The sequence below is a fragment of the Artemia franciscana genome, chromosome 2 (assembly GCF_032884065.1).
Source record: "Artemia franciscana chromosome 2, ASM3288406v1, whole genome shotgun sequence".
Lineage (NCBI taxonomy): Eukaryota > Metazoa > Arthropoda > Branchiopoda > Anostraca > Artemiidae > Artemia > Artemia franciscana.
The window spans coordinates 81,211-102,779 of NC_088864.1; the positions used below are offsets into that span (position 1 = coordinate 81,211).

The following is a 21,569-nucleotide window of genomic DNA, read 5'->3' on the forward strand; positions in this document are numbered from 1 at the left end:
CACCAAAACAAATATACCAAAAATCCGAAATCTAAAGGCAGAGAATTAACTTTTAGGAGTATTATATGCTTTAGCATGGAGGAGCCTAACTTCATTTTTTGAGTGTGTTCTGAATAATACACAAGTACCTTTTTTCCTTAGAGTAATTTTCCTTTTTCGCAGTAAATTGTTAGTTTCCCCCATAGCTATTTTTCATATATAAATCTTGAACAAATTAATCACCAAAACAAATTACAAAAAAATCCGAAATCTAAGGGCAGAGAGTTAACTTTTAGGAGTATTATATGCTTTAGCACGGAGGAGCCTAACTTCATTTTTTGAGTGTGTTCTGAATAATACACAAGTACCTTTTTTCCTTAGAGCAATTTTTCTTTTTCTCATTAAATTGTTAGTTTCCCCCATAGCTATTTTTCATATATAAATCTTGAACAAATTAATCACCAAAACAAATATACAAAAAAAAATCCGAAATCTAAGGGCAGAAAATTAACTTTTAGGAGTATTATATGCTTTAGCACGGAGGAGCATAACTTCATTTTTTGAGTGTGTTCTGAATAATACACAAGTACCTTTTTTCCTTAGAGCAATTTTTCTTTTTCGCTTTAAATTGTTAGTTTCCCCCATAGCTATTTTTCATAAATAAATTTTAAACAAATTAATCACCAAAACAAATATACCAAAAATCCGAAATCTAAGGGCAGAGAATTAACTTTTAGGAGTATTATATGCTTTAGCATGGGGGAACCTAATTGCACTTTTTGAGTGTGTTCTGAATAATACATAAGTACCTTTTTTCCTTAGAGTAATTTTCCTTTTTCGCAGTAAATTGTTAGTTTCTTCCATAGCTATTTTTCATATATAAATCTTGAACAAATTAATCACCAAAACAAATATACAAAAAAAAAAAATCCGAAATCTAAGGGCAGAGAATTAACTTTTAGGAGTATTGTATGCTTTAGCACGGAGGAGCCTAACTTCATTTTTTGAATGTGTTCTGAATAATACACAAGTACCTTTTTTCCTTAGAGTAATTTTCCTTTTTTCGCAGTAAATTGTTAGTTTCCCCCATAGCTATTTTTCATATATAAATCTCGAACAAGTTAATCACCAAAACAAATATACCAAAAATCCGAAATCTAAGGGCAGAGAATTAACTTTTAGGAGTATTATATGCTTTAGCATGGGGGAACCTAATTGCACTTTTTGAGTGTGTTCTGAATAATACATAAGTACCTTTTTTCCTTAGAGTAATTTTCCTTTTTCGCAGTAAATTGTTAGTTTCCCCCATAGCTATTTTTCATATATAAATCTTGAACAAATTAATCACCAAAACAAATATACAAAAAAAAAAAAATCCGAAATCTAAGGGCAGAGAATTAACTTTTAGGAGTATTGTATGCTTTAGCACGGAGGAGCCTAACTTCATTTTTTGAATGTGTTCTGAATAATACACAAGTACCTTTTTTCCTTAGAGTAATTTTCCTTTTTTCGCAGTAAATTGTTAGTTTCCCCCATAGCTATTTTTCATATATAAATCTCGAACAAATTAATCACCAAAACAAATATACCAAAAAGTCCGAAATCTAAGGGCAGAAAATTAACTTTTAGGAGTATTATATGGTTTAGCACGGAGGAACCTAACTTCACTTTTTGAGTGTGTTCTGAATAATACATAAGTACCTTTTTTCCTTAGAGTAATTTTCCTTTTTCGCAGTAAATTGTTAGTTTCCCCCATAGCTATTTTTCATATATAAATCTTGAACAAATTAATCACCAAAACAAATATACAAAAAAAAAAAAATCCGAAATCTAAGGGCAGAAAATTAACTTTTAGGAGTATTATATGCTTCAGCACGGAGGAGCCTAACTTCATTTTTTGAATGTGTTCTGAATAATACACAAGTACCTTTTTTCCTTAGAGTAATTTTCCTTTTTTCGCAGTAAATTGTTAGTTTCCCCCATAGCTATTTTTCATATATAAATCTCGAACAAGTTAATCACCAAAACAAATATACCAAAAATCCGAAATCTAAGGGCAGAAAATTAACTTTTAGGAGTATTATATGCTTTAGCACGGAGGCGTCTTCCGCGACTCATCTGGGCGGATCGTTGTTTTCATTTGAATGAAAACTAATCAGTTGCTTTTCTGACATCAGCTAAGATCTATTGAATTGGAAGTGAAGAGTCTCTGTTGTGTGGCCTGTATGAAAAAATAACTAGTTTTTAATTTAATAGTGATTAAGAAGGAAAATGTTATTTTATGGAGTTTCTGTGTTATTTTACTTAAATATTTTAAAAGTTGTTGCAACAGGAGTGCGTTTTGTGGATGGAGGATATGACAATATTTTGGTGGCAATTCATGATCAAATTAAGCAGCCAAGGGACTGTAATGATGTTCTGAATACTTTAGAGGTAATTAATTATATTGTAGAAATTATGGCGTTTCAAGGAGATAAATTTAGCATAAAGCCTAGTGATAGTGCTCTGAAATAAAAATGCTAAGCAAAAATGTAGGCTACCATTACAACTTTTTGATATTTGTCCGTTAAACGGAACACACTCAAAAAGTGAAGTTGTTTTAATCCTAATGAAATAAACCAAAATATGATGATAATGTATTACTTTGGAAACAAAATTATGGAAACAACGACAGAGAATTATAGAAAGCAGGCCGTACAGGACGTGCTAATATTAAATAGACTACCTAGCTCTAACCACCTCTAAATAATATAGGCTATATTTAATTATAATATACCTAGGCTACATCATAGTTTTCTCACTCAATAGCCTACAAGCAAATCATAACTGTTTCCATAGAGGCAAAACGGTTTTGTTACATATTATACAGCGTGGTAAAATTCTAGTTAATTGACTTCTAGCTATCTCAGAAAGTGTTTAGGTTAGGAAAATGAAACTTTATGGGATGAATCCACAGACTAAAATATGTTTCGGAAAGGTATTTTGAAGCAACTACCTCCACTCCTTCTCCCTCTAGAGGGCCCTAACCTTTGATGACCTTTAAAAGTATGTGTGTTATAAAAGTGAAACCTTGCATAATAGATCTTCTGCTTAATTGAAGTACAACAAAATTGTTTTCAGCTTCATTGTTTCAGCTACAGCGTAATTCCTTAGTGTGTTCCGTTTAACAGATAAGTAGCCTACTATTTTCATAATCTTTCCAAATATCATGGCCATCTTATTGATAATGTACCCCCCTTGATAGTCCTAAATTTGTGTGTTGATTGAATTATGCTTTGCAAATGGGAAATATGTAAGAAGGTTCTTTTTAGAACTGATTAACTTTCTCGCAGAAATGACATGAATTTGTTTTCAGTCGAGTGGGAACCCAGCTTGGGATTATCCCTTCAAGTGGTAAAAAAGAAGCCATAGGCAGAATTTTTGACCCTTGGTGGCAGCATTCTGGAGGTGGGGGGAAATTGGAAGCATTACCCATGACCTGGCTTAGTCCATTCCTGAAAGTTTGGTAGTCCTATGCTACATTAGCTTCCAGAGTTGGTGAAAAGTCACTCTATTGTGGGTTTACCTGATTGGGTATTAATGTAAAATTGGGCTCTTGAGAAGAAAACATGTTACAAAAACAATTCTTCTTTCTTTATATACAGAAAAATTATAGCATAGTTATCACATCTTGAAGTTGCATCACTACATTTTACCACGTTATGGGCCAAAAATATGGCCCACGTTATATTTTCTGTGTGTTTTTTCGTTTCTTAATTTCAGCTTCGAACCAGTTTACGGGTATTAAGTTGAAGCAATTGGCACATGGTAAAATGCGTGGGAAATACATGACTTGGGCTGTATATTTGACCAGTGAGGGGAGGGGGATTGAAATACAGTGTAAGAAGGTTCAAAATGTGTTAACTACAATGATTCCGCATATTATGAAGGAAGAATCGTCTTATTTACACGTTTCCTTCTCAGGAGCCAGAGTTGTGCATAGATACCCCTGATTGTAGCCTACAAATTGATTAGAATGTTCAATTAGTGTTTGCATTAAATCTACTTGTTAAAATTCTAGTTTAAGGGCTTTTTGGTGTCTTGGCAAGCAGTTGAGCTGATTGAATGAAGGTTCTTGAAATCAATCCAGGGCCTAAAATATCTCCTTGGAAGGTATTACCCGCATTGACAACTACTTTGTCTGCTCATTTCTTATTTTAGGGTTTAGAACATTGCAAACATGACAGGTCACTTGTCCAAATTCCGATGAAAGAATCTTTTCGTTGAATTTTCAATCTCTTCTTCTTCTTCTTGAAATGCCAAGCCTCTGGAGTCCACATCGGTCTCATTTTGGCTTCGCCAAATCTTTGTGATCTACCATCTTTGTGATCTACTCGCAGATATAATTTTGTCATAGAAAATCAAAAATACTTTTATATAGAGGTCTTTCAGTGTTAGCTGGTAGGCTTGAGAGCAGCAACACGTTGATGTCAGGCTGGAGGCATGCCTCCCTGAAGATTCTCCTAATGCTGCTTACTTCCTTCTGCATGCATTGACATTCAAAAATCAGGTGGTTCAAAGATTCCGGAATAGAGTTGGAAAACCTGCAAGTTAGATCGACTCGTTTGTGCTAAGTAAAAACTCCTCTTTTCTCAGGACCAAAGGGGTTTCAATCTCTTTTCACCTTACTTTAATCACCTTAATCCATTTGAGAGCTTTAAGGTCTTCCAGACCTCTGCTGGGTCCATTGGCTTAAGTTTTTGAAAATTTAATTCCTGCTATTTCGATAGAACTTTTAGTCGCATCAGTTTTTTCCTAAATTTCAGAAATTGATTTATAAACCTTTACAAATTTTGGGATTGTTCAAACTTACCATATGAGGCTCAAAATGCGTATTCCTCATTTGAACAGAAGGTTTATTTCGCAAGGTTGCACTTTCGCAACGCAGATTTTCAAAGGTTGATGTTCTTTGGAGGGAGAAGAAGTGGAGGTAGCTGCTTCAAGGTATCTTCCCAGGAGATAATTAATGCTCTGAATTCATTCCTGAGAGTGAATTCATTCACCTAGCTCAACTACCTTCCAAGGTACCAAATACCTCTTAAACTAGAATGGGGGGGGGGCATGGAGAAATCTATCGCTGGTCTTAAGGCTCCTTAGGGAAGTGGTAATTATCCTGTTTTTCTTTTTACGAGAATGTCATATCATATAGCATTATGGACAGAAAGAACTCATAACATTCAAAGCTTCAAGGGGAAGGAGATTTAAGGCCCAGGTGCGTACACTAGATAATTTTTTTATAATTTGAATAAGAATGAACCAAAAATTAGTGGGATTTAAAACTTTCTTTTGGAGTTGGGATGTAAAGATTGTAATGTTAGATGTTTTCATGTGCAATGCCAATTCTTATCAAAGGGGCGATCTTTGGGGATTTTTTAGGGGGGACAAACCACCCGTTTCACTTTTTTTGTTTGTTTGAGAAGGGAGACATGACCTAATACCAACCGTGTTTCTTATTAACTCAAAATGTCGCTCCTGGATTTGATCTGAAAATTTCAATGAAAAGATCTGAAAAAGTTTGAATAATTATTGCCATTGAGTTTAAACCATACATCGTACGATTGAATCCCGAAGGATGTGTTTCGAAACTTAAGGTTTCATCTTCTATTTTTGTGTTTTCCATTGAAATACTGTTTCTGCCTTGGCCTAGGGAGAACGTACGCCATACGATACACTGGACGCACGGATGCAGGAGGGGTCATAACTTAAAAAAACATTTTAGGGGGTGAGGAGGCCACTAATGTTGCAGGGTGTGTAGGTTTGTTCCTCGCGAAGAGCTTGCGTCTATCTTCCGTTTTGCTGTACACGGATATGTCATGTGAACCTTCCATTTGCAAAAATGGCATCCCCCCAGCAGTTGTGTAGGTGCAGCGTAATCGATTGTTTTTGTATGTGCATTACGGATCTCTGGCTCTGAGGGTTTTTGATGATTATGTTCCTTATAAATTTAATGGTTTTTGTAGGCTAACCTTTTGAAGGTGTCATTTAACATAAAATAATGCTAAAACCTAAGCCCTGAATTAATCTTCAGCCCTAAGGATTAACACATATGCAAGGATGTTTGTCCGGAGAGGGAAACAATTTTATCAAAACAAAATAGGTTAATTTGACTGCACGGTACTTGTATGATATAGTGCCAACCCAATATGCTCCATGTAAGTAGAACCTGTCTCTCTAACGCTCAGCCCTAATGAAACATACCTAAGGATTATAAAATAGTAAAATAATACTTAGAAACACATTTTGGCTATATATTTCCAAATTAAGGGGTAAAGATAAAGTATAGCCGGTCTGCATGCCTAATGTGTTAGGTACAATTATTCTGCATATTTTAAAGTAAGAATTATTTTCAAACTTCACACACAAGTATGTGAATCTATATCATATCTTACAAGTACCGGCAGCACTTTTAAAATATCTTATTTTTCATAAGAAAAAGAATGAGGCTTTTATCCCCTTTTGTTGTAATGTCGCGTGTGGTTTTGATTGTAAACTAACGCTTCTTTTCACCATTCTTGAAGAGCTTCAGAAAATTGATAAGATGTTTATGCTTAGAGTGTTTGGCCACAATATACCAGAAAGGTAGCACCATTTTCCGACTCATTGACTTTACATTGCTACAATTAATTATGTTTGCCTCATTTGTTTGTTATGGTTGCAATAATCTATCAGGTACAATCTCTCACGGAAAACCCCTTGACAATTTCACTTTTGTTATTTTCCTCTGAGCATTCAAACCTGTGATTTATGGGGGTATAGGGGTAATAGTTAGGTTTACGATTGTAGCGGAAGTTCGGCTATTGTGTCGTTATCCCGATAACCTCTCTTATTTTCACTTTCTTCGTTTACTAGATGTTTTTTTGTTTTTTTTTGTCTTGGCTTATTGTGATTCATTAAACAGATGTTTTTATTTTCAGATTGTTTTTACTTATTTATTTTATTTTTGTTCCTCCAAGATGTCTCAATAATTTTAATAATATTACTTTTGGTTACTCAAGTGTATTTTTTACCACTACAATCCCGGGCTAGAGGGGGGGGGTGTATCTTTCGTGGAGCAACTATCTTGCTTTCCTTCATCAGTTATCTACTCTATCATTATTATCAGTATGATTATCATCATTTTTTGCTCCTTTCGATGACCTTTCTTAGAAAGGTGGGTAAAATTCCTGCAGAAAACGCACCGAAATACGCCATAGTTTTTTGAGACATATTTGGTTGTAAAAATTTTCACATAAACAATAAAAATAATCAAATATCATTTTTACTGCCCTTGGTACTTTAAGACTAATGGCGGTTGTGAACTCTCTTGTACCGGGGCCAAATCTTGATACGCGCCCCCTCACCTATCTAACAAAACCTTTCTGGCCAAATTTTTCATTTGTCAACAAAATTTAAAACAAAATTATGTTTAATTTATTTGTTATAACTTATTAATATTGATAATTTGAGGATTGTTATTGATTATTATTATTAGTTACATTAATTAGTTATTATAGTTGAACTGTTTTAAAAATTTATTTTATTGATTAAAAATTTATTTATTATTTGCATCAACTAATCGCGCTTTCTAATTTACTTTAATAAAAATAAAATTTCTAAAATTAAAAAAAATGATTATAATTGTAAGATTATTTCACCGAAATTGTGTGCCCTCAGAGTTTCTGCGCCCAGGCCAAAACGCCTCTGTTTGCGATTGTGTTGTTATCTCGATAACCTCGTTCGTGTTCACGTTCCTCTTCTACTTCGTGTTCAGTTTCTTCTTTTGCTCAATGTAATTCAGATGATTTTACCCGTAATAGAACAGAAATATATGCAACGGTCATTTCTGGCCATGCTATCTGCATTTTCGGGTATTGAAGTATATTTTCACAAATTCAATAACCAGGAGAGGGGGAGGGGTGTATCCATTGTGGGACAAATCACTTAATACTCGTAATCAGTTCTATACTCTATCCCCAAAACATGGAATTTTACGTAAGATACAGGGAAGATTGTAAACTTTTGAGAAGGAAACAATATCACTTCCCTTATTTGTTTGATTCTCCCCCATGCTGGCCAGAATGACCACGGGATGACTTGAGAAATCTGAATGACGTTTTTTTTTTTATTAATTTTGCCCTAAAATAATTACCTCACCTATGTATCTCCGAAATCTTCCCTTGCCAAATTCTTAGCCCTGTTGGACAAGCCAAAATTTAGGGTAGGGTCTTAGTCGGAATGTAAACCAGTTAAACTGTTACTAGCAGTGGGCTTTTGAATATTAACGTCAACGTAGCACTATTTTCTCCATCCACTTAAATTGAAAGCTAAATTTAAGCCTGGCAAATTATCGAAAAAGAGTGCTAAGTGATTTTTACTACCATCCTTTGTGCCTACAACAGCATTGATTACCGTTTGAGTTATAATATGGCACATATCATCATGGATTATTCTTTAGTCTTTTGAGCTCACCGCTTTGCTATCAGGTATGCAAATGTGGAACTTTTACGTTATTTAATTTAGAACATTCAATCAACCCATGGGCTATCTTACTCTGAATCGAAATTAAAATCCTAATATATTATGTTGGGCGAGGCAGCTAGGAACCTGACGGAAAGACGGTTTGTCATGTTTCTTCTATATAGAGCTCATTTATCATCAATATCTCATCAACATTGTGATGAAGGCTTAGTTAAAGCTGTCATCCTTCTAATTATAGCCCCTTAAATTTTTTATATTGTTGAAGGGCTGACTACCAGAGTGGTTAGCGCGTCGGACTTGCAATGCTGTTTCCGCAAGGGCAGGGATTCGAATCCTGGTAACGCTGATTATTTGGTTGGGACCGGAGGTTAGTGGCGTAACTCTGTAAGGTCAGCCAAACTCGACCCAGCTATAAATAGGTACCTGGAGAAATCTGGGGAAGGTAGTCAGGGAGGTGCACTCCCTGGCTTAAAAACCATGAAAGTCCGTTAATGTGTACGTTTTCTTACAAAATTTTTGCGAGCTTTTGAGTAGTGTGATGTCAGCCTTCTGTTTCTCTTCAGTGTTTTTTTTTTTTTTTTTTGCCGTAGGTAGGGTTTGGGTTTGTGTGTGTTCGTTCAATTTGTTTTAGCAGTTTGTCCGCTATTAAATAGCCCCATAATATACTATCTAAGGATTTTTTTTTTCCATATTTCGACGGGGAAGGGGTACTCGAAAACGCCGTGGTAGAAAATAGAACAGACTAAGTTTGAAAGTAAGTTTTAGTTATCGAAAGATCAAATATTGGGCGAAGCGGAAAAGTGCGATGTGGCTGCATAGTATCTGAAAGCAGTCGAAAATCCTCTAAAAATAGATTCGAGAACTCGCTCATTGAGAAGTTGGGAAATTGCTTCCTAGTATGTTTTATTATGCAGTTAAGAATCACCCCATAAAATGTGTCTGTGAGCACCTGTGATGAACATCCTGTGTGTTGAACCAAATCAAACTTGAAAGTAAACGTTTAGTAAATTCATACTACAAAAAAGGGGGGTCACCGGGACATACGAAGAAAGGGGTGCTCTGAGTTCGTGTCCTCCTTGATGTCAGAATTGTTTTATGATTGTCCCTATAAATATGTTAAAATTCCATCTAATACGTCTTTTAGGTGTTTTTCGAAATTGTCTTTACTCCTCAAAACAAATTCCTGAGATTGTTTATATAAACTATTATATAAATAGTATTATAAAAATATTATATTAGCTATTACATAATTATTGTATAAACTATTTGATTTAATAAGTGAGTCACCATTACTCTATACATATAAAAAGAAATTGAAAGAGATATTTCTTTCTGCCTATAGTAGCGGGGACTGAATGTAAAGTGATTTATTTATAAATTAGTTTATAAGTCCCATCTGTGTCTCCATGAGTCGATTTTTTTTCTTTTTTTTTGCTTCTCTCTCTCTCTCTCTTTCTCTATGTACTCCGTGTGAGTTATTGAGGTGTAATTCCTTCTTGTTTTCTCTCTCTATTGTTAAAGGAGAGTTTTTCTCTCCTTTGTATAAGATTAAATAAAAAAAAACAAGTTTTTTTTAACTGAAAGTAAGAAGCGACATTAAAACTTAAAACGAACAGAAATTACTTCGTATATGAAAGGGGCTGCTTTCTCATCAACGCCCCGCTCTTTACGCTAAAGTTTGACTCTTTCTCTCAACTCTTCTTTTTAAAACAGTAAAAAACTTTAGCTTAAAGGGCCGCTCCTTACTACAGTTCGTTACCACGAACTGTTTGATTTATGTGTATCGTTTCTTGTTTAATAAAGTCAAGTCTAAAGTTTAGGTTGGATCGAGTCTTATCCCTCAAAATGGGAGTATACACTTCTACAGGTGATCGAGTTAAAAGGAACATTAAAGTTAACGCTCAAGTTGAAAGAAACTTAAAATAGTTAACAGTTGGCTAAAGATGAAGTATCTCCCGAATTAGTTCTGCTGACAAGTCTGTTCTTCTTTTGTCTATTTCGACTTTCCCTATGCTATTTTTTTGCGATCTCAACAATTTTCTTCTCGTTAGACATTCATTAAGTACACTAGTTCTATATACATTGCTTTTATTTTAAGTTTTGTTGGTAGGTCATGGTGCATGCCTTTTTACCAATTGATCTCTATGGTTACTGACTTAGTATACACTGTATCCAAGACTACCTTTATAAAAACAGATTTTGTCGTTTGTCTATAAATCGAATGGTGTTTCTAACAAGTGCTCATGGTTGAATAATTCTTTTCAAGTCTTATCCAATTCTATTTGTGTTTCGTGTTTGTTACCTTGGAGAATAGTGTTAATTGTCATACCTTCTCAATCCTTCGTTCAATTACTGTTTCAGCCAAGCTGTTAAGGTTTAACAGCATCTGTGCGGCTTTTAGTTTACACTTGGGAATAAAGAGGGGTACTTATCGGTTATATAATAGACACTCGGGAGTGAAGTTCGGCTAATGCTAATGAAATGAAACAAAATATGATGAATATATAATTGTTTAGAAACAAATTTGGGCTATATATTTGCACATTAGGGTGGGGGGGGGGGGGGGGTAAAGCATAACATATGTTAAATGCGTAAACTAACCATTGCTGTATGGACGCATAACATATGCTATGCTTTACCCCAACCCCCCTAATGTGCAAATATATAGCCCAAACTTTCGATAAAGCTAATGAAATAAAATAAAATATGATGAAAATATAATACTTTTTTAGGAAAACTGTAAAATTACAACTTAGAATTATGTACCCAGAACGCAGAAATGTCGTTAAGAATCGCGTTAAAAGAAGGTCTTCCTTCTGCCTTTGCCCGCCACATGTACTCTACTAAGTATGTAAAGAAGTTACTTGACCAGTTTCTTGTGTCGAAATATTATAGTGTCTATTATATAACTGATAAGTACCTAAAGAGGATTTAAGGAACTGTCTTTTTTGGCACCTGAGCTAATAAATCAGCTGTTCCAAAACTGAACAAAGAATTTATCAGATCAATATAAACTAAAGGTACAGCTTCCACCAATTTCATATTTTTTAATTTAAATTTGTCAGGAAAAAAAGTTAAACTTTCATTTCCAATCCCATGTCTTTCTTTAAGATTTATTCCAAATAAACTTTTGCTGCTATATAAGTAAGTTTTTTTTTCTGCACTGGGGAGATGTACGTCGGGGTTGGTCCTCGAAGTTTTCGTGAATTTTTTGTAAATCTTATTCAAATTATAAAACAAGACTTTTTTCTATTATCAGATCGTCCTTAAGAAAACTGGTGTACGTACCTGACTGACTGATTTACCATTATAATAATATATCCAGAGCTTATTCTGATTCCCTAAATGCGCCATTCGGGAGCCAAGTCATCCGAATGTCTTGTTTCAAATTATTAGACAGACAAATTATTTCTTCATGTGCCAATTGTACTAACTTCATTCTTATATTATAGTTTTTACTTTATATCTTGACCTCAAACTCGTCACTTGGAGAATTCCCCCACTACCTCGTTTGAAACTTCAAGATGAAGGATAAAATAGTTTACATTAGAAAACATATAAAGTCAGGATATGTAACCAGTGGCGTCAGTTGAGGGAGGAGTCTTTGTCCCTCCCTCAAACAGGAAAATATTAGTTTTAGAAAATATTAGATTTTGTTAAATAAAATATTAGATGTTCTAACCTTAGATTTTGGAAAATACATTTTTTTTTGTATATTCATTAAAAATAGCCTTTTGGTATTTTCATCAAAAAATTGTTCCCTTCTAATTTTTGAAAAGTATAGTCCCTCCCACCACCTTTCCGGAATAGACATTACATGTAACACATCCCAATAAGGCTTTATAGCCTGTCATATAGAAAAAACATGAATATGTCTGGCATAAGAATGCCTATTTTGAAAAAAGAATACGTATATAGCATTCAGGGACATACGCACGGGGAGTCACGGAAATAATAAACTCTTGATTTTCTGGTCACTTCATATTCACATTATCAAATAAAGTTTGTGTTTTATTATCTCCCCCTCCCACTCCAAAAATATTTATTGTTGCCCCTCCTCCCGCCCCCTCCAAAAAAACAAAGAAAGCAAATCCCGCGTTCGTCAATGGCGGAACGTTGAAAACAGATCCCATAACCCTTACTGAAATGACAACACAAGCAAATCAAAAAAATCAAGAAATAAATATTCAAATGTTACACATTTCAGTGGGTTTTAGACCTGATTTACAAATATTATAGTTCTAATATTACTAATGAAATATCATATAAACTGAATTGTGAATTCGTGTATACACAAGTTTCGAATTTTTCAATTTCCCATGTACTAAATCTTGGGAAATCATCCCTTTAATGTTTCAGGCTATCCTTGTCATTTCGAATGGATTATTATTATTTATAATAGAACCTGAAAAATTGGCCATCGAAGGGTGCTAGTATTAGTAAATCTTCCACTTTGTCGGTATCACGTTTATCCTAATATTGGCATCCGCTTGTTTGTCAAAGCTCAAACGAGTTCACAAGGAATATATTGTGCTTCCCTAGGGTGTGCTAATAGCCATGCAAAAGGAAGCGAAGACACCTGGTATGAAACCCGATGTCTTGAATTGATCTTGGAATTTTCATGATTGAAAATCAATGGCTTACGCTATAACAAAAGTTCAGTTCTTGTCTACATAGTCCCCCCCCCCCCAGCGGTAACCATGAAGTTGTCCGTTCTCCGCCATCTGGTGTACGTTTCGATCACGACTCGTTCCTACACGCAGTGGCAGTTAGGCATACGCAACATGTGTGGCTGCGCAGGGCCCGCGCCACCAGGGGCACATCTCATAGCAGACATAAACTAAAAATGCCATGGTCTGCCATATCTGTGAAGCATGAGAATAAAACACGGAACGATCTGTGCGTCGCCACGTGTGGCATGCTTTGCGTCGTCGGTGGTGTGCACCACCTTCTGTATACGATTTTTGAAAACTCAAAAACATGGTAAATCATATTAGAAGCAATAAATATGGTAAACGTTGTAAAAATCTTAGTTTTAGGAGAGAAAATACATTCCCCCCCTCCCCAAAGTTTTAGTGAATTTACATCTCTGGGGAAGGTTCTGGATAAAACAGAAATGGTCTTTTCGGCTAAATATAGCGTCGTGTAACCAGACCAGACAAGACTCAAGCATGAATTACAGCAAATTAAGAATACTTCAAAAGCATAAATTTTAACAGAACGAGAGAAAATGTAACTAAGAATATGAATAACTGAATACAAGGATAGCTGAAAATGGGAGGAATTTATACTTTTGATTATACAACTTTTTGTAAGAATGGAAATATTTAAAACAATGTTTATAAGAAATTCATCGTCGTCAAGCTCATTGCGTAAAACGGCGCAAAAATAGGAAAACATGAACTAACTGAAAATACAAAGGAAAAAATATACAAACAACAAAAAACTTTTGAATGCGACAATGAAGAAATGACGCTATATTATGCAGTCTCCGTGTGCCCTTTCTCTAGGGCAGAATATATCTTAGATGTGATAATTCCCGACTGTTGTGCCCGGAGGAAGTCTGGATCATCTATACATTTTTAGTCCAGTAATTACGTGTCTTACAAAGACTAGGAAGTTCACAGCATCTAATTCGACTATGCATTTTTGCGCCACAAAATTCCTCCGAATTTTGTTTTTCTCGAAAATCAACGAAGCAAGGCTTTCTTGTCAAGATCTGCTTCAATTGTTTTTATTTTCATCCACTGCGCGAATCACTTGAAATTCAGATCTTAATAGTCCTTCAAGAGCAAATCGAAGGGGCCCAAATCAAAACATACCTGCCAATACTGTCATTATAGCGACCTAGATTGCTTGTATAGCGCCTCTTAATTACCTTTCATTAGAGTTGGACAGTTCTTACTGTTCAGGCTAAGAGGCTAAACAAACAAATAGTCATCTTTTATTGTTAAAAAGGGTTAGTCTTAAGTGGCTCAGTCAGAACCATATGGGATCCCTTAACCCCCTGATGTGGAGACTCTTCAAATTTGACCCACCTGTTTTGAACAGATGATCAAAGAGGTGAATGGCTAAGATTTCATGGAATGATCAAAAGGGGTGTCTGCACAGCAGGGCATACGCATGACTGAATTCAAGACTATCGCTTTTCAATAGGGAGGCTGGCCACAAGAATGCGTCAAGAAATCCGTCTAATTCTGAATGACCAGAAGCTATGGTATTGTTTTCATGTCAGAAACCTGAACATACAGACCAAAGTCGGATATGGTGCATGCTATAGGCATAGAAAAGGAACGTTTTCTGATTTTGCAAGTCTAGAAAATCTATGTGCAAACAAACATTAGTTAATCACCCCTAAAAATGGACCTGCAACATTTTTGAATCTTGTTATTGAAAATTGTTGGGTCTCTTTTAACGTTTTTGAAAGCCAACAATCATGGTTGCAGCGGTTGCTGCGGCCCAGTAAAGAACGAACCACAGCCCATAGTAACCAAAATGTGTTATATATGTATATATATATATATATATATATATATATATATATATATATATATATATATATATATATATATATATATATTAGCTAGTGAAAAAATTGCCATCTGACACATACTTAGGAATGGTAACTATTATTTCGGTTCGTCTTAAAAGTAAAGGTTTATTACGAATTTATAGTGATTTAGAACAAAGCCTGAAACGCCTCGAAAATGGCGCCAGATCGAAATGAAAAATGTGCTATTTGAATCATCATGGTTAAAAACCAAATACAGGGGAATTACAGCCCCCCTCCCTGACAAGCAAGGAAAAACACTTTTACATCGATAGCACTGATCTGTCTCCCTTTTTTTCAGTAGGCCAGAACATTATAGAGAGATGCTTAATGGCTCATTCTTCGTTCAAAAGCTATTTCTCATATATACGTGCTTTTTATAAATTCCGCCATCTGCAAGTGCCATGTGGCACTCAAATGCCATTTCTCAAGGGGTGGCACTAGCAGGCTACCAGGACATCATAGACAGATTTTTATAGCTCATTAATAGTCTATTTCTCATATCTACGTTCAGGCACGTACGCAGGGATTTATTTCGGGGGGGGGGGGCAAAACATTTGAAACAGCAGATATAAAGTAGCACTTTTTTTTATAGTAACTAAATAAATGCAAAAAGCACGTATATTGGAAAATACAGATTAACTTTAATCAGTAGTATTGTAGCGGATGGGGGAAGGAGACTGAGGCCTCAAAAGTACGTTTTAGACTCAGGTTATGTTCATAGCGATTTAGAACCAGTGATTAATCTATTATATTCCACTGAAAGGGGAATTTTAGGGTTAATAGTGCAATATGGGTGCTGTGGGGGTAGTTCTTCTATTGCAAAAACGTCGATTTTAATGAAAAATGATAGTTTCCAAAATTGGTCCATTAAAAGCTGTACTTTATCCTGAAAACGCCATAATATCAAGGATAATTCTATTTTGCTGTGGAAAGCAAACTCTTTTTACAAAACAAAATAACAGTACAATCGCTAATTACTTCAAAGAGGGTAAAAAGTTAGACAGAAAATGGGTTAATAATTGGGCAGTGGCTTGATCAGATAACTGCATGCTGTAAAATCCCGAAAAAAGCTTCATACATGTATCTAGATTCTTAAAAAATGTCCTACTTTTGCCAGAAATCCCAAGAAACAATGGGGAAATTAAACATTTCGAAAAATTTCGGGGGGGAGGCGGGCCAGAAGGCCCCCCCTGCGTACGTGCCAGTCTACGTTCATCCTATAAACTCTACTATCTGCACGTTCCAAATAGCACTAAAAATGGCACTTTTGGTGCCGTGTCTCAAGTGGAAAAGATGGGCTATTGGGCTAGCAGAGAACTTATAAGAGTGATGTTTAATGGCTCATTTGTAAGTTATTGCTCATATATACGTCTTTTTATGTATCAATTTTACCTTTCGCAAATGCGATATAGCGCTGAAAACAACACTTTTGGTGCCACTTCTTGAACAGAAAAGCTCTGAAATACAAAACAGGAACTATCGTAATAGTTATGTTCCAGAACCATTAACTGGAGGTTAACAAGAACCCCTCCCACACACACCCCCTCCCAGTTCCCTTAGTAAGTTTCATAAATCGTCTGCTCAACAGTAAGCTTCTGAAACATTAGCAGGCTACCACGCCATCGTAGATAGATGTTTAATTACTCAATTAAAAGCTGTTGCTTATATTTACTAGTTTCTTTTACAAATTCTACCTGCAAACCTCGGCTTAAGGGTTTTGAACCATAATTATTACAATGATACCGTTTTATACTTCTAAGTTTTTCCACTTAAGAAGTGGCACCAAAAGCGTTCTTCTCAGTGCTATATCTCACTTGCGAATGGTAGAATTGATCAAAAACCATCTAGATATGAGCAAAAGTTTTCAAATTAGCCATTAAACATCACTCTAAAAAGTTGTGGTAGCCCACTAGCCCCAGCTTTTCCACTTGAAATATTGCACCAAAAGTGCAGTTTTTAGAGCTTTTGATGCCACTTCTAAATTGCATGAGTTTGGAAGCATAAAACGGTATCATTATAATAAATATGGTCCAGAGCCCTTAACTGAAAGTTTATAAGAACCCCTCACATATGCTCCATCTTTAGACCCTCTTAGTAAGTTTCATAAATCACCTACTTATCTTAAAAGTAAAATATTATTGTGAAAACAAATTAACTAAAACTAAAAACTTTTCAACTAAAAATCTATCTAAAATTAAGCTTGAATGATCAACTGTTTTGAATTGAACCTTCAAGCTTCACTCTGCGATATATAAGATATACTATATATATATATATATATCATGAAAAGAGAAATCACCAATGCTACAGCACAAACACACACAAAAAAAAAAAAAAAAAAAAAAAAAAAAAAAAAAAAATAAAAAAAAAAAAAAAAAAAAAAAAAAAAAAAAAAAAAAAAAAAAAATAAAATAAAATAAAGAGACAGAAGGAGAAAAGGAAGACTGTTTTCCTAAATTAGTGATTAATATAGACCAGCACTTGAATGAGGCCTCAACCCTACTCATCCATACAATCACATAGGTCAAACAGCATAGTCACACACAATCAACCATAAGGAATAATCCATGGACAGGCAGTCATGTCGTCAATAAGTATAAGTCGTCATTTACCGAACAATAGAAAAAATAATATAGACAAATAATTCAGAGGCAACACCCAACATAAGGGCTCATCAGGAGAATACACTGGCCTATATTGGGTTTCGCCACTCTAAATTCTCTACCCAGCACAGTGTTGTGGCTACCACAGAATATCCATGGCATCCCCGCGTCAGGTATCACCCCCAAATTACATGCCTATGAAAAAAAAAACAGCAAATGTAAAACAACCAAGTAAAACCAAAACAAAAACAAGCTTATCCTGTTAATATATCCCTCCCTTTAGCAACAATAGGTAAACTAAATATTATAAATTTTACCAAATCACAAATATTAACACATTGCAAAAAACCTGAATGAACTAAACAATTATAGAATTCATCTTTACCATGTGGCTAATTTTTCAAAAAATTACGCTCAATTAGAAACGCAATTCAAAATAAATGGCGCTGTGACAACATTTCTCGAACCTCCCAAATTAGTTAAAAATTTTTTTAAGTATTTCTAGATAATTCTTTTGATATTTATTTAAAAGTTCGTTATAATGAAAACTAAATTTTTTAAATTGCCAAGTTAATTTATTTGCAGAAAAACCTCTTGATATCAATTTTTGGCTTAAGATTTTACATCTATTTTTAAAATCAATATAATTACTACAAATCCTTGCATAACGAAGTAACTGTGAGAAAAACGCTGAATATATATATATATATATATATATATATATATATATATATATATATATATACATATAATACACATAATAATAATGTATTTTGAATAATATATAGTTTTTGGTTCTCAAAAAGGTGTATGACCTGGCTTAATATTCTTCCCGATGAATATTTCGTTTTAGTAGCCTACCAAGGACAGTGAAAATGAAAGCTGATTGTTTGAATCGGTTAGTTAGAAACTACCACCACCTTATACATCTTAAAAAAATTGATCAAAGCGGGAATTTAGTTTTTTTGTGCAAAACACCACCATATGCAGTTTTAGGGTGTAGCGGGTCTCAAATTGAAAAAAGAAGAAACATGGATTAAAAATCAACAAAAACAAGCTAAAAATATATAGTACGGAACAGCGCTAGAATGTTAATGCTTGAACTCTCGTAGCCGAAAAGTGTTGTCAAATTTACTAATTGAATTTGATAATTTATTTTCACGCTTCAACGTGACATCTTAGAAATTGTAGTTTATAGGGGCGTACGCTGGGGTGGGGGCCTAGGGCCTGCCCTCAGAATCATAAGTTTTATTTGGCAACTCTTTATTTAACTACTAAATTATATTTAGTTTTTATTCTCCCCCTCGAGAAAAATCCTTGTGCGCGGTCCTGGTCCGGGGGGAATGGTTTATTTTAATGTCCTTTATACTTGAATGTTTGAACTCTTAAGGGGAACTTCAGAACAATTTTTTTGTAGTATTTTTTTTTGTAATTCCGTGGGGGTCTCTGGTTGCTTGAATGTGAATTTCATCCTCGAATGTGCAGCTTTTTAGATAAGTAGCTTAACACAAGTTTTCTTGCTTATTTGCCATCGGATAGTAATTAGAGTTGCGTGAAGTAAATGAGGAATAGATTGCATTCGTCTGATTGTTTCATTTTGTTCCATCGTATAATTTTGTGGCTATTCAGGTGCTGCATAAAGAATACGGTTCCTTCATAGTACTCTTACTGTCAATCAAAAAACCATTTATATCCCTAATTCCACCACTATAGCTAATTGATCAAGGTCCAAATCACCTTCTGGATTTGGTCGATATGCGGTTTTTATTCTTGCGCTCTACTTTCGTGTTCAGTGTGGTTTCGCCTTTAGCTTAAAACCGTCAAATATGTGTAAATCACATCCATTTCCTTCTATTAGCTTTCACTTAGTGTTGTGCATGTTCTGTTCAATTATTAGTTATTTAATGATCGGCGTGTCCTTGTTTATTTTGCCGTTTCAATAAGATTTTTTCAAGAATTTGAAAATCCAATGTAAAAACCTTTGCTATATAATACTCCTGCGCTTCATTGTGGCCTTGAACATTTCTTACAATTATAGTAATAGCCTAGGTACCAAAAGATTTTTCTTGAATTGTCGGGAAGCATAGGTGTAAACTCAAAAGTGTTGGGTAACTTAGGGCTGAGTCCCTACCAAGGCGGCTTAGGGGTTTACCCCCCCTCGAAATGTCTGTCCGACTCGTAAAAAACGTAACAAAAATGCGTATAAACAAATTTTGAAGTTTTTATCAAAAACTGTTTTTAAAAAATGTATGACTTGAGTAATTAATCTGGATTTTAAAACAGCTTTTACTACATTATCGTGCTTTATATTAATGGAGCTGAAAAAGAAAACGAAAAAAAAACGCATAAACATACTTAACTGCTAATAAAAGCATCCTCTGAAAAAAGTCACGCTTCTCAATAAGACACAAATATATTCGGGGGGGGGACGAAAATTCTCCAGTCCTTCAGTTTATGATTTTGGCTGCTTGGTGTCAAGTTGTGGGGAAATGACTGTACCAGTAATTTATGTCTGTTACTCGATCTGTGATCGAATTGAGGCCTTGTTTGTCAACTGTTAGACTTTTCCAAACTGTAATTTTAGGCTTTCTTTTTAAGTTATTTAAGTTTAGGTATTTTTGCCAACAAAGTGGCAGCTTACACTTTGTCAAAAGGGAGGAACTCCTATGGCCATGCATTGGTAATACTGGGGATAACGCTCCCCTTCGTGGGGTCCTAAATATCTCCCAAGAAAAACTTGAAAGCTAGGGCCTAAGAAATTCAGGTTTTTACTCAAAATGCACTCTTAGAGACGAAAAAAAGCTGCCATTTTCAAATGTACAAGTCTTTCAATTGATGTTTAGCCTTTTATTGCAACTTCCGCAGTTTCCAGGCCCCCACAAAACATTTTCGAAACAGAACAAACAGAATCCCTTGCAAGCCACCTTGCATTTCCTGAAACTTTTTTTCCCACACCCTCCTGCAACCCTATTGAGTTGCCATTAGAAAAGTTGAACATCAGGGTGGCGCCCCTTGTCTCTAATAGTGACGGAAATGTCGGCGTATTATTACCCGCTTAGAAATATCTTGGACGCATTTACCCCTCCTAGGATTCTATTCTAATTAAGTGAATTTTACGTTCTAAACCCCCATAAATATCGAATTACAAGTGGAAGCTCTCCCTCTATCGACATGTGGCTTTTTTCATGGTTCTTGCTGGGGTCACATGGTAAATTTTTGAAAATTGCTGGTATTATTCTTTTGTCGATAAGATGTTAAACAAATAAACACTAACTTGAAAGAATCTTGAAAAAGGTCTTCAGTATGAAATGTTTAACGAAGAAAACTATCGGAAGAATGTTGAAGAATTTTGACGAAATATTTACGATATTGAAATGATTATCCATAATATTTAAATAATCATTTAAATCATAATTTAAAAAATCTGTAGTTCTATCATAATTTTGTGCATGATTTATGTATGGCCATACTTGAATCAAGCACGCCTGCTGGAATTTATTTTGGAGTGGAGGAAGGGAACAGAGGTTCTTCGAAATAGCAAAACCCATGCGAATAGTATGAACCCAGCAAAAGCTGCAAATACTTCTTTTATGATATATATGTTTGGTAAGACTATTAATATTTTAGAAGTAAATTGTGGTTTTGAATTATACATGCAAAGATAGGCACATATTATCGACACTTAATACAAAAAAAGAAGAAGTATAGAAGCTGGCACGTACGCAGGGGGGGGGGGGGGCTTTGGGCCCGGCCCGAAACTAAAAACGTTTTTTTTGAGGCTTCAGTCTTCTTCCCCCCATCCGCTACAATACTACAGATTAAATTTATTCTGTATTTTCCGATATACGTGCTTTTTGCATTACTAAACAAAAAAAGTGCTACTTTATATCTTCTGCTCCGAAGGTTTTGGCCCCCCGAAAAAAATTCCTGCGTACGTG

The 21,569-nt window shown here is 34.9% G+C and overlaps 1 protein-coding gene across 1 annotated transcript in view; it reads left to right on the top strand.

The window, feature by feature from the left end:
• Positions 1-2,136: 2,136 nt before the first annotated feature.
• LOC136035529 (calcium-activated chloride channel regulator 4A-like) overlaps positions 2,137-21,569 on the top strand; it is a 104,801-nt gene continuing 85,368 nt past the window's right edge. Inside the window, exon 1 of the mRNA XM_065717376.1 lies at positions 2,137-2,412. Within this exon, the coding sequence (XP_065573448.1) occupies positions 2,251-2,412 (162 nt within the window). The 5' untranslated portion in view covers positions 2,137-2,250. The remainder of the gene's footprint in view (positions 2,413-21,569) is intronic.